This window comes from Eurosta solidaginis, chromosome 3, assembly GCF_040869045.1.
Source record: "Eurosta solidaginis isolate ZX-2024a chromosome 3, ASM4086904v1, whole genome shotgun sequence".
Taxonomy (NCBI): Eukaryota; Metazoa; Arthropoda; class Insecta; order Diptera; family Tephritidae; genus Eurosta; species Eurosta solidaginis.
The window spans coordinates 11,448,589-11,462,175 of NC_090321.1; the positions used below are offsets into that span (position 1 = coordinate 11,448,589).

Here is a 13,587-nt window from a genome sequence, read left to right on the forward strand (position 1 = left end):
TTTTTGTTAATATTTTTGCACTATAAATGGTAAATTATCCGTGTTTGAAGCTTTTAATAACGTACTTATTGCATGTTAAGTAAATTAAAATAATAATATATGTAGGTTATTGAACCATAAAATCTAATTAAAGAAAGCCGAATTGAACACTGCACAAAAAAGGAGAAGAATTTAGTAATAAGTCTTAAGGAAAAAGAGAATGAAATGAGTAAGACATTAGGTATGGTGAACTGTTTCAAAAAGGAAGTGGTCTCTTCCCCTCATAGGGAAAAAAGCCATAAAAAAAAAAAAACGAAGTAAAAATCTCTACTGGCGACGGAAGGAATATAATTCGCTGTTGAAAAGCTAACCGTCCTCTAAAGAGCTGAAAACTGAACCGATTTTAAATTGAATAAGCCGATTGATTATGTACAAATTGGCGTATACCAAATTTTCAGTCAGAAATCCTAGAATGGGACTTCTACTGAGCCTAAAGAGAAACCAAGATAATTGCTTTTACCAGAAAACATCTTTACTGTCAAACTTGGAAAAATGTGCTACGGTCTGAAAAGTCCAGAATTGGTAGACTTAAAGCAGATGGTAAACAGTATTTAGGGCGCTAATATACACATTTTTTAACACAACCTGGAACTTTGGCGGAAACTGTGTTCAAGATGGCTACTTTTTAACGTTTAGCAGCGTTATGACAGGATGTTCAATAGATAGAAAAAGAGACCACGCCAGCCAGTTAAAAATCAGGTGATCGGTTCTATTTGTAATTATTATTTGGGTATCTTTGGCTTCCATAAGTAAGACCGTGCTTAACTATTACGTCCATATTGTGATAATTCTTTACTTTAGCTCACAACAGCTAAAACTAGTCCAAAAATATCGGTAGAGGCGTCAAAAGACGCGGTTTGAACCCTGGATCACGAATCCGAAAGCGGAAACTGAAAATTTTATTTCTTTCTGGAGATATTTGTAAAAAAAGTGTTGTTTGGTGGAATTTTGATGATTTTGTGTACCCATAAAAAAAAACTGTAGTGTTTAGCGCGGTTATAGTTTTGGTCTCCAAACCGGTGTTGGACCCGCCCAGGGTAATTTTTTATAAGCGTGTCCGAAGCAGAAAGGTGTTCTTCGCAAAAATACTATGGATCCCAACCCCGGTATCGGAGCACTCCGGGCCATTTTTCGGTATTTTTGAAATATCATATAACATTTATTTAGAATGTAAGAGTGTACAATAAGACTGAGTCTTTTAAAGTTCATCACAAAAGTGGAAAATCAAAAATTTTAAAACTTAGGTCTATTAGAATTCGCAAGTAACTTACAACATAAACGTAGTATTTTAAATTCAGAACTTATTTAATATTAATATTATATTTGTAATTTTAAAGTAAGAATTTGAAAAGTTTGGTAAGAGGAAAAGAGAAAAGAAAGAAATTTGTATAGAGCAAGTCAGATCGCAATCACTTTCACACTGTAGAAATAAAATAATTGTGAATTACCCTTCTGTAGTTACATCTATCCATAACAGCTTTGACATCTTCTGGAATTGAATTCCAGAGCCTAGCAGCATTAACGAAGAAAAGCCGTGAAGAAGACAGGTACTTTATTCAGGGATTAACAGAGGTTGATGCCTTCTGGATCTTGTTAGTATTAATTTAACGTAAAGGTATTCCGGCGCTTTATATTCTAAAAGCTTATATATGAACGTACAATTTCTAGCAGCAAGATAGTCGGAAATAGCGCACCCCAGAATTTTGGTCTTCCATGCAGTGATGTGATCATATCTTTTGAGTCCGCAGACATAACGCGTAACATTGTTAAACGCAACATCGATTTTGTGAGACGAAGCAGAATCTAGCTTGCTATATACAAGCTCAGAATAGGTGATGTGGGGTAGAATTAGTTGAAGTGGCAGTTTCTTTCTCGTCTCAAGAGGCGTAAATGAAGCTGTCATTCGTAATCTACGTAGAACAATATACTAGGCCTGACGAGAGGAGGATGGGAATGGGGGAATTCCCCCCGGGCCCGGGGTTTCTCAGGGGGCCCGCGATTTAGAGGTGCTAAAACATTTTTTATTAATTCAGGAGAGTCTAGTTGTTCCATGTGCAAATTTTAAGCCGAATTTCAAAAGCAACGAATATTGATAATGATTTTTTGCCTGGGACTTCGAACAGCGCGGAGACAATAAAAACATCAAACAAAAATGTATATTTACATGAATCCGAAGTCGTGGTGACACTGATGAAGGTTCATCTTCAAAAAGTCTTCCAACAATACCACCAACTCTGTATCAAAGCCCAGATTATTTAAACGACTTCGACATCGGTACCGTGAATAATGAGTTTTTTCGATCTGAAGAAGTCAACGAAATAGTTCGTCGAGGTCATCAAAAGTGTCCTGTTATTTTTCCACGTGATTGTCATGACGAGGGATTTCCTACCGCATTGTTAAACAGAATCATGGTTAGTGTGGAGTGCCAGTAGCAATGCTTTTTATTGCCTACCATGTCGTCTGTTAAGCACCAATACTTTAAATCGACCTAAAATTTGTTGTCCTGGCGGATATTCGAAATTCCAGGTATGTAACAAGCTATAAGATAAACTGCCAGCACACGAAAATACTCAAGATCACATTAAATGTTATATTCAATGGCGATCTTTACAAAATCTAATTCAAAAGGAGGCTACAATTGATACACTTATCAGTGAAGAGCTAATCACTGAAACTCAAAAGTGGAAAGAAATTTTATATAGAATTTTGGACACTATTTTATTTTTGGTTGAAAGAGGTCTAGCTTTCAGAGGCGAAAGTATATACATATCTTGGTGAACGAAACAATGGAAATTTTTTAGGCATATCAGAACTCATAAGCCATTATGATCCGATACTTAGAGATCATTTGGGGAAAGTTAGAATTTCACAACGGCAACACAAACGTTTACAAGTTCACTATCTTTCCCCAGGCATTCAGAACGAGTTTATAGAAATTTGTGTAAAGCACGTGAGGGAAACTATATTAGATCAAGGCAAGAAAGCCAAGTATTTTTCTATTATCGTTGATGCTACGCCTGATGCTAGTCATGTTGAACAGACTACGTTCATTTTGCGCTAACTGCATTTCAATTCGAAAGTAACAAATTTTGCAATTCAAGAACGGTTTTTGGCTTTCGTGAATTGTAACTACGAAATCGTTGATTTAATTTGCCATACTCTAGGTAAACATGAAATCCCATTAAAAGATTTTCGTGCACACGGGTACGATAACGGCGCCAATATGAAAGGAGCTTACAACGGAGCACAACATCACATTCTCGACAAAAACTCGAATGCTGATTACTCGCCTTGTGCAACTCACAGTCTGAATGTTGTACGGCTGCAATTACTTTCTTCGGAGTTGTACAAAAATGTTTACTATTTTCATCAGCAGTCCACAACGATGGGACATCTTCAAAAAAAAAAATGTATCGGGCTCTTTTCATAGTCTTTCAGACAAAAGCCAAATTTGACTGCGCAAGCATACGGAAATGTTACCGGAATTCTCAAGTATACTAACAAGTTCGAATGTATCTTGCTGTCCGCAATTTGGTTCAAAATGCTGACTACCATTAATGAAAGAGACGTGGCCCTGCAAGCTAGAGACGCTATCATAGATGTTGAGGTCCGACATCTAGATGCCTTATTGCTGATTTGAAGTTGATCAGGAACCAATGGAAAACATCTAAACGAACGCAAAACAGTTTCTATTCAATTGAACATCTCGCCAAAGTTTCCGAACATTCGAAAGAGACAACCCAAAAGATGTTCTGAAGATAATTTAAATGAGATGATTACGGATGATTCAGATACTGATTTTAAAAACTATACATTCCTAGTGATTGTTGATTCGGCAATCACTGGCATTACTGAACGACTTGCAGCTATGAGAAATTTGAGCGAGACTTTTTCCTTTTTGTGGCAATTTGAAGACATGGATGAAACTACGGTTCGGGCGAGCGCAGCAAAATTTTTCGCAAAAGACAAGTCGGACATTTCTGAAAGCTTAAAATGCGAAATAATTCACTTGAAACACATCTACGAAGCAAATTTTGATAAAGGTCTGTCACCATTGGAATTGCTAAATGCCATCTACATTAACCTGGGTCGATTTGTTCCACTACACATACCCAAAAAAATAATTTTGGAGCCTGCAAAAAAAATGTCGAATGGGTAAATTTTACGATCAAAACACTCTCCAAAACCCAACAAATATTTTTTTTTTTTAAAACTGTTGTAAAAACACCGGCGATAACAGTTTTTTGAAAAAAAAAAATTTTTTTTGGGGTTTTAGGGAGTGTTTTGGTCGAAAAATGTACCCTTTTGCCATTTTATTTTCGCTGGGTCGAAGATTATTTTTTTGGGTATGCGTAGTGGAACTTTTTTTCTGAGCCCAAATCCTATCGAAAAATCGATGGCGCGATATCGGTTAATAAATCGACCCAGTCTAATCTACAAACATATGTTCAAAATCTGTATACAATTTTCCCTAACATTTGTGTTGCTTTACGTATCTTTTGCACTATACCTGTCACTATAGCTAGTGCAGAACGTTCCTTCAGCGTCCTTTCAAGAATCAAAAACTTTCATCGATCGTGTTCATCTCAAGAGCGAGTTTCAGGACTTGCCACGCTTTGTTTTGAATCCGTTTTGGCAAGCCAGTTAAATTTTGATATTATTATAAAAAATTTTGCAGCGAAAAAAGCAAGAAAAGCCACTCTTTGTTATCCGAACTTTCTATATTGAATAATTAAAATTTATAATCATCATTAAATTTATCAGAAACGTATTAAAATGTTACCAAATAACTAGAAACGATTATTTGAAACAATATGTGGCTGTTAAAAGAGAATTTTAATTTTACGTTACACAAAAATAGTATAAATAGTAAATATTCTGTGTTAATTTTATTTTCAGCTCTTAGTCTAAAAATTATTTAGTTGATGTGGCAAAATTTTTTTTGATGTAATACATTAATAATGATTCATGAATGAGACGTCATTATTTCAAATTAATCAAATGTTAAGTCCCGGGCCCGGATTTTCTCTCTCCGGCCCTGCGCTGATTACTGCTGGAGCATTCAGAGAAGGGCTCCTGATACAGCTTATAAAAGAAAGCCTACAACTGCTAAAACTGGTCCAAAAATATCGGGCGAGGTGTCAAAAGACGCGCTTTGGGTCCCGGAGTTGAAGAGGAAACTAAAAATTTTATTTCTGTTCAGAGATATTTACAAAAGAAATAAAAAAATGTTCATGTGGTTGTTATAATTTCGATGATTTTGTTGTACCAATAAAAAAACTGAGTAAAAGTGCTTTGTACAGAAATAGTTTTGATCTCCAAACCGGGGTTGGAGTTACCCCACCCAGGGTAATTTTGCAGAAAGGTGTTCCGCGCGAAAAATACTATGGATCTAACTGTTGAGATCTAAACTACTTATATTTAGATATGTATATAAAAACTTGTATTTAATTAAATAATAAGCCTAAATGTATACGTATGCAGTGGTGAAGTGAGAGGGGGAAAGGGGGGCATCTTCCCCGGGCGCTACTCACAGGGGGGCGCCAAATGGTCCGCAAAGCAGAACTTCCTGAATATTTTGTATTTTTATTGTAACTGATTTCTGGAAAAAAAATTTCTACATTAAAAAATTCATGCATATATCCAGAACACTTGCGTCAGGTTGTGGTATAATTGAAAGCATATATCTTTTTTTCTCATGATCAACGTTACGATAGGAATTATTAAAAAATGGTTTAACAAAAACAGTCAAACGTGAATCCAAAATTCGAGAAGGAACACTAGAAAAAGCGAAGTATCTTTGGGAAAAATGGGATATTGATATTGTAACGAATTAGGGAAATTCCGCTTATTTGAAACCTTCTGCTAACGTTCGAATCGCTAAAGTATTGAATAAATTACTCCAATATTCACTATTGCAATATGGTTGTTGTTGTAGCGATAAGGTTACTCCCCGAAGGCTTTACCCTGCAAAAATCGTTGGATCATGTGGTCCACTGGAGTACTTACCATTGTACTCCATTGTAATGCAGCAATGGACCAACTCATATTTCTACACGAACATATTGTAAGCCGATCATTGCTCGTTTTTAACGATTGTAATCACTACACGATGTTTATTGAACTGGATTACTCTGATGTAATGCGGAGCCGGAGTATATGGTCCCGTCCTAGGACATCGCAATGTTAATTGGACCATATTTTTTATATGAATTATGGTTAATTTTGGAGCACTCGGTTGGTCCATAGCGAGTACTCCATACATGCATGCATGGAGTACTCGCGATTTTTGCAGGGTAGGGAGTGTTATCGATGTGTTGGTCCAGATCCGCTACGCTCCGGTAACACAGCTCCATTAAGGCGCTAGCCCGACCATCTCGGGAACGATTTATATGGCCACATTAAACCTTCAGGCCATACCTCCCTCCCCACCACCAAGTTCCATGAGGAGCTTGGGGTCGCCAGAGCCTCGTCTGTTAGTGAAACGGGATTCGCCGCGCGAAGGTCAGGTTGACAATTGGGTTTGGGGAAGCTATATATTGCGCTGGCAACCTGAAAAGGTTGCGCTACACAACCCCTTGAATCTGGTATTTTAGTCGCCTCTTGCGACAGGCATACGTACCGCGGGTATATTCTAACCCCCTACCCGCGGGGGGATATGGTCTTTATTTAGTCTACTTGGGAGTAGTAAAATTATACTTCAATATCACGTACTTCACAACAGCGTGTTTAAAGCAAACTGATTACTGATTGTTCAGCTTGCGCTGCTTTTATACTCTCCGTTGCTTCGTTCGCATATTTCGTCAATGGTCTAGACGTTTCACCTTCTACAATATAGTAAAACGTGAAAGGAGGCGCCGCAAAATCGGCTAGAGATATTGGTCTTTCCGCAGAATGTGAAATTTCTCGCTTCATGAAAAGTGTTCTAGATCGGTCTGCAACAAAAAATACGTACAAGACTTACACGACTAAATTACCTTAATTTTATATTTGGATTTCTCTTAGAAGTTGGAAATTTGTTAAACAGGGATAATAACGACGGAATTGTAAGGACTTGGGTGAATTTTATAATACAGATTTCGATGGAACAGAACTTTTTATCGAAATATGTGTCTGCAAAATATTACTTCGCAGTATAAAAGAAATTGAACCTAAAACTCTGTTAGAATTACTTACTTTTATAGTCTCGTATGAAGAAGATGTTTTACCAAACTTGACTATCTCAGTATTACTAATGTATTATAATCACATTATTATTAAATATGTATTTGAGTCTACTTATAGATGATATCAGCCCATGATAAAAATGTAGGAAGGTAAACCCATTCTCTCTTCTCGGCGGTCGTAATGATTTTTTGATTTTTAAAAAAATTGTAAAATCTCTCTCAAAAACTTTGTGCAAATGCCAAACCAGAGGATACAAACAAAAATTTTAACGTATTTGACTTTTAAAAATGCCCGATAAGAAATAAAAATAAAATATGTAGATCTAGATCGAAAATTTGGTATGAATTTTTTTAGTTCGGTTAATAGTTTTTTTTTTAATTTGTATGATTTAACTATGCATGGTCATAATTTGCTAATACCAGCATTCAGCTTACTCCATCATTGGAGATGTTGCAGGTCTTCGCAGCTGGACGTTGAATTTTTGCGACACCTTTTTCTCCCACTTTGGCGTTAAGTGGGACATCCCGATTTTGTTTTGATGACAAGCAGAGAGCAGCGCATATATACATTTTCCTGTGTATCATCGACAGAACTAGGCGGCGTAGTCTTTTTCCCATCCGTCCATGTATGGTTCATATTTTTGTTGTACAAATCCCTCACCTGGGTTAATAGGCTAGAACTTTCAAGAAACTTCAAATAAGTTCCTCTAATGGAGGTCCAAGAAATCGGTTTCAATATGGTTTTATGGTTCAACTTGCTCCGTTGCAGCGATTTGAGGATTTTTATGCATCTTTGTGCATTGTAGGCAATTTCGGATGCATTTGTATTGAAAGCTGTTGGGATTCCACAGTAGTGACGTTGTGCCATCGAAGTGGCTGTCCAATTGTTGTGCTATGTGCAAGGTCCACGTTGTGAAGTCCTGTGATGTGAAAGTTTTGAAGAGACAAGGGATATAAATGTATATTTTGCAGCATAGTTTTCTTTTATTGATTCCAATCTGCATTCGCAGAGCCATGAAGCTGCCGGACAAAACTAATTTCCTCCTGCTCCCAGCGGGTTAGGGGTTAGAATATACCCGCGGTAGGTATGCCTGTCGTAAGAGGCGACTAAAATACCGGATTCAAGGGGTTTGTGTAGCGCCGTCCTTTGAGGTTGCCAGCGCAATACATAGCTTCTCCAAACCCAATTGTCAACCTCACCTATCCGTGGCGAATCCTGTTTCATTAAGAGCCGAAGCTCTGGCAATGAGGTGGGAGGGCGGTATGGCCTACAAGGTAGCATGTGGTCATAACAAATCGTTCGCGAGATGGTCGGGCTTGGTACCGGAATGTACCGGATCTGCATTCGGCAAAGGACCATCAACTCGATAACACTCCCCGAGGCCTTCGGGGAGTGTCTTTATAGCTACAACAACAACAACAACAAGTTCCTCCTCTATGCCTTTCAATCCGCCGGGGAACGAAGCTCTATCCGTTGTTGTCATTCAGCAACGAGGGCAATGTCACGCCAGAAAAATATTTTTACCCGGGCGCAAGAAAACCTCACTACGCCACTGTGCGTATACAATATTTTAAAATTTTCAACCTGAATGAAAAGTTTTGATAATCCAAAGATCAAAATAATGAAAATAAAATTATTGAATAAACTAATGAAATTACATAGTATATAAAGTTAAACTAAAATTTATAATGTATTAAAAGGAACCCTACACTAACCCCTCGTTTCGGAGCCGTTCGGATAATTTTTCGGTTTTTTGGAAATATCTTCTAACTCATTTTAATTTCCGGTTTCGGATTCGTGGTTCTGGGTCCAAAGCGCGTCTTTTGACACCTCTCCAGATAGTTTTGTATGAGTTTTAGCAGTTGTGAGTTAATGTAAAGAATTACCTAAAAATAAAAATAAACGTTGACAAAAAATTATTATTGATTGAAAATATTTCTATTTTCATTCAAAAATTATTATGAAGCAACGTTCATGCGATAAAACTTATAATTATTATGTCCCTGAAATTTTCCCGTTTCTGCTTTCACTTTGAGATGACATCCTAGCAGTAACGTAGTAAGGGGGGCCGGGGGAGGAAGGGCAAACCCCCCTCCGAAATATTAGTAGTTTCGTAAAAAATTCATTTGATATACATTTCAATTTCAACGGTATCTATAAATCTTTCGCTCCATCGTCGAAATAATAATTTTCATCGGCAGGCAAGAAATATCTTCAAGAGGACATGGTGACTCTGGTTCTATATCCCTCGAGACTCCTCTCCATAATGAAGGTAACTTCAGATCTTTATTAAGATTGAAGCAACATTTACTTCAAACTGCCACTTTTAAAAATCGCGTCACATCTTACACGAATCCACAGATTCAGAATGAACTCATCGAAATTTGCGGTCATATAATTCTTGAAAAGATTGTTGCAAAAAGCAACGCAAGCGAATGCCCACTATACTCGCAGATGCGACAAGCGACATTAGTGGCGTGGAACAATACTCACTATGTTTCCGTTACACTGAAAAAACGGCAGATGGTATAATTTTGAGAAAAGATTTCCTACAGTTCATCCCGATCGAAGATTGCACTGATAGAGGAATTGCTTCGTCATTGATAAACATTTCAAAGAAGCTGAAGATCAACCTGTAGTTTTTGGTTTCTCAAGGATACGACGGTGCAGCTGCAATGAGTGGAGAATGGAATGGTTGTGCTGCTGCAGTGATGGAGAAGTATCCGTCTGTACTTTATATACATTGCGCAAGTCATTCCTTGAATTTGGCGGTTGGTGAAGCGTGCTCCATTTCTCTCATAAGACCTTCAGCAAAACGCGAAGCTATTCTCAAGGATGCCGCCGAAACTTTGAATTATCCAACAAAGAAAGATCGTTTGAAGCGATTGTGTGAAACATGATGGACGGAAAGACTAGATGCTGTGATCTACTTCAAAGAAATGTTTGCTCCCATTTATTCCAGTTTAGAAAAAATTCATGACTGTGGAAACGCTAAAAGTTCTAGAAATGCTTTCAGTTATCTACACACTTTCAAGACTGGATGATTCATTGTGGCAATGGTTGTTATTAACGAAATTTTTTCTTTGGCTCAACCATTAACTGAGTCTATCGGAGAGAAGATTGAAGTTCCTAGGATTTTGAGTCGTAAAAAAATCGAGAAAACTAGGAAAACAGCTCAGCAAAAGAATATTTTCGCAAATTTATATTCATCCCTTTCATCGATCACTTCATATATTCAGTGTCTAATAGATTGATCAAGCATAAAAACACATTGTCCATTATTGAAAACGTCATTCCCGATAAATTGGTCAGAAAAGTACGTGAACGTTTCTGAAACTGTCGAAATAATAATGGATCAGTGGCCAGCAGTTACTGGAACAGCGGTATCTATGGTGAAAAATGCAGTCCTGCTATGGAGACAAAGTTGGATTGGAGCAGAAGGTCGCCCAAAGATATTCATCGACGCATTAAATCTTTGTAATGAAGAATTTTTTCCACACGTTTTCAAGTTTTTGAAGATTGTAGCTACGTTAGCTGTAACCATTGCCAGCAGTGAACGAAGTTTTTTTTAACATTGAGGCATTTGAAAAATTGGATAAGGAATTCAACCGGAGAATATAGGCTGAATGGACTTGCCTTATTAGGCATCAATAGAAATATTGATATCACAGTAGAATAAGTCATTGACCGATTCGTTCAAAAACAGAGGAAAATCAATTTGTAATTTTGCTTTTTACTATTAATTATTACAACAACATATTTAATAAATGGATCTCCGAATAAATAAAATACTATTTCCTCCCAATAACATTATTCCATACAATAAGTACTTATCATCACTTAACAAAATTTGAATTTTAAATTTGACTAGGAATGACGGAAAATTGTTCCATCGAAAAATGTTAATGCAGTTAAGAAAATTTCACTCTGTTTATTTTCCAGATGAATAAAATAGATTTATGTATTTTCAGATTACGATAAAAATGAATTTCAAAGCAGTTTCAGCAATAATATGCGTATTCGTGGGATGTTGCAGCAATGTTGTCTTTTTGGAATACCTTGTGAAGTAAGTCGTTGCTTATTATTTTTTTAAAAATAAAATTACAAAGTACATCTAATCATATAAACATTTAAATATGCGCAAATCAGTGAGGGGACTTATTTAAGAATACAAATTAATTAAAACTGCTTTGAAGTGCCTTTGGGACTAACCCAAAGTACACTTGTGCTTAACTTTTGCCAATCGAAAGCGAATCGGCATAATTAAACCCTTAGAGACTTGCTTGGTTTGTAACACTATCCATCATCTTGCTCCCGTATAATGCTTGAAACACAATGCCGAGCGACGACGATTACGCCGCGTCGGGCGAAGGAATTTTTCAAATTACGCCCAGACATTTCGTCTACTTAAAACGCAATGCCGGGCGAAATTGACGGTGTTTATTCAGAGTGGCCATTATTTAGAAATAAAGATGAAACACTTTTTAATTCTCTGCTTTAGCACTTGACTTTAGCAGTCAACACGCCCAAAATGTTAAGAAATTAACAAAACAAAACAAAAATGTTAAGAAATTATATTAAAAATTATATGTAAAGAAAAAAAATTGTTTTTGGATATTATGTTTTCTTTTTTTATAGTTAAAAAATTGAACAGCAGCAACCCTTGGGATGTTTGTCGTCATCGCCCGGCGGCGACAATAGAAATAAATCTATCGTCGCGAAAATTTCGCTCTTGGCGTTCATTGTGTTCACCTTCATGTAATTATGGGGATTCTATTTTTGACAAGGCGATGTTCGCCGCGTTTATTTCGCAGCGTCAGGGCATTGTGTTTCAAGCTTTAAACTTACATTTTGACACTGATGTTTCTTAACAAATTACTATAAAATAACAAAAATAGTTTTAATAATCATTTTTTTACAAATGGTCATGGTTCGATGTTCTCATTTTGTGTAAACGGCTCATAAAACATACCCAGTTTTATGTTCACACCAATATTAGATTACAATCTAGAACATCGACTGCTAATACGCGTACAAAAATATCGGAAGACGCCTCGACCTCAGTAATAATAATCCGGAGGCCGAAAAAAGTTTAAGTTTTTCAAAAAATATGCACAAAAAACTATAGGAGTTTTGCGCAGAACACCTTTCTGCATTGGCGGCCTTCGGAAGCGCTTATAAAAAATTACTCTGGCCGGTGCGCCGTGCCCCTGTCCACTGATTTCGTGGCCTCATACAATCCCCATTGTGAAGTAGGTAATCTTCCTGCAATTTAACATTCAGGATCTGGTTGTGGCTGGATGTACTTCAATGTAGTTAAGACCAGTCACGATCGCCTATTATTGGAAGCCCCGACAATATCTTAAAGAATCCTAGAGCATACTCCTTATACTCCAGGGCTTTCTTTATGTTAATTACCACCCTATGCAGTGCAGGGTCTACCGACTTGCTTTTGGTGTACGCTTGTTGTGTTGTTTCACGCACTTTGGACTTAATGTACACATCTATCAACCTCTCAAAGGCTTTGAGTAGAAATGATGTTAAGCTAATGGGATTGTGGTCTTTGGAATCCATGTGACCGATCTTCCCTGCCTTTGAGAGGAAAACCTACACGAGCAGTTCTCCAAAAGAGCGTTACATGAGTCAGTCTTATTTATTTATTTATTTATTTATTTATTTATTTAAAATACACATATAAGACATAGTCTTTTACAGTGCCATATTTGTTATTATTCTTATTACTAGTACAAAGTAAGTTTAAAAGCTAGAAACAAAAATAGAAGTAACATTCAAACCATACAGCATATGTTCCATGGAGGTAAGTAAAAAAGAAAAAGAAAAAGTAAAATACAAAAGAATGTTCAAGAACAAAGGGTGCGATGTACAGCTAATTTGAAGCGCTTAGGATTTGATTCTAATTTTACTTTATTAGGCAAAGCATTCCACAACTGCACAACTCTAACGAAAAACATTCTCGATGTTACTGAATACTTAAAATGCGGTACAATTAGATTGCAAGTACGGGATGATTGTGCGAAAGTAAGTTTTACAAAAAGGCATTCCGGCGTACGAGAAAAGATAATCTTATGTATAAATATTAGTAAACGACGGTCAAAGAATGCTGATAAACTGCATTCAAGAATAGTTTTTGAGAAGTTCGAAATATGATCATATTTCCGTTTAAGATAGATATATCTGGCACAATTATTAATCAGTAGTTGATATTTGTTCATGGAAGCTTTATCCAGGCAGGTCTTATGCACCCATCGAATATTATTTTAAGCCATTCCACGACCGCTCTACTTGATATTTGTAGCATGGCTGGGAATATACCATCTCGGCCCGGCGATGCTATCTTGGTGTCGGTCACCATCGAAGAGT

The 13,587-nt window shown here is 36.8% G+C and overlaps 1 protein-coding gene across 2 annotated transcripts in view; it reads left to right on the forward strand.

Moving 5' to 3' along the window:
- Nucleotides 1-13,587, forward strand: part of Efr (ER GDP-fucose transporter) — a 45,697-nt gene that overhangs the window by 2,967 nt on the left and 29,143 nt on the right. The window contains exon 2 of one of the 2 annotated variants that reach the window (XM_067770783.1): nucleotides 11,178-11,272. The exons of the other annotated variant lie outside the window; for it this stretch is intronic. Within the exon in view, the coding sequence (XP_067626884.1) occupies nucleotides 11,178-11,272 (95 nt within the window). The remainder of the gene's footprint in view (nucleotides 1-11,177; nucleotides 11,273-13,587) is intronic. 2 annotated transcript variants of the gene reach the window in all.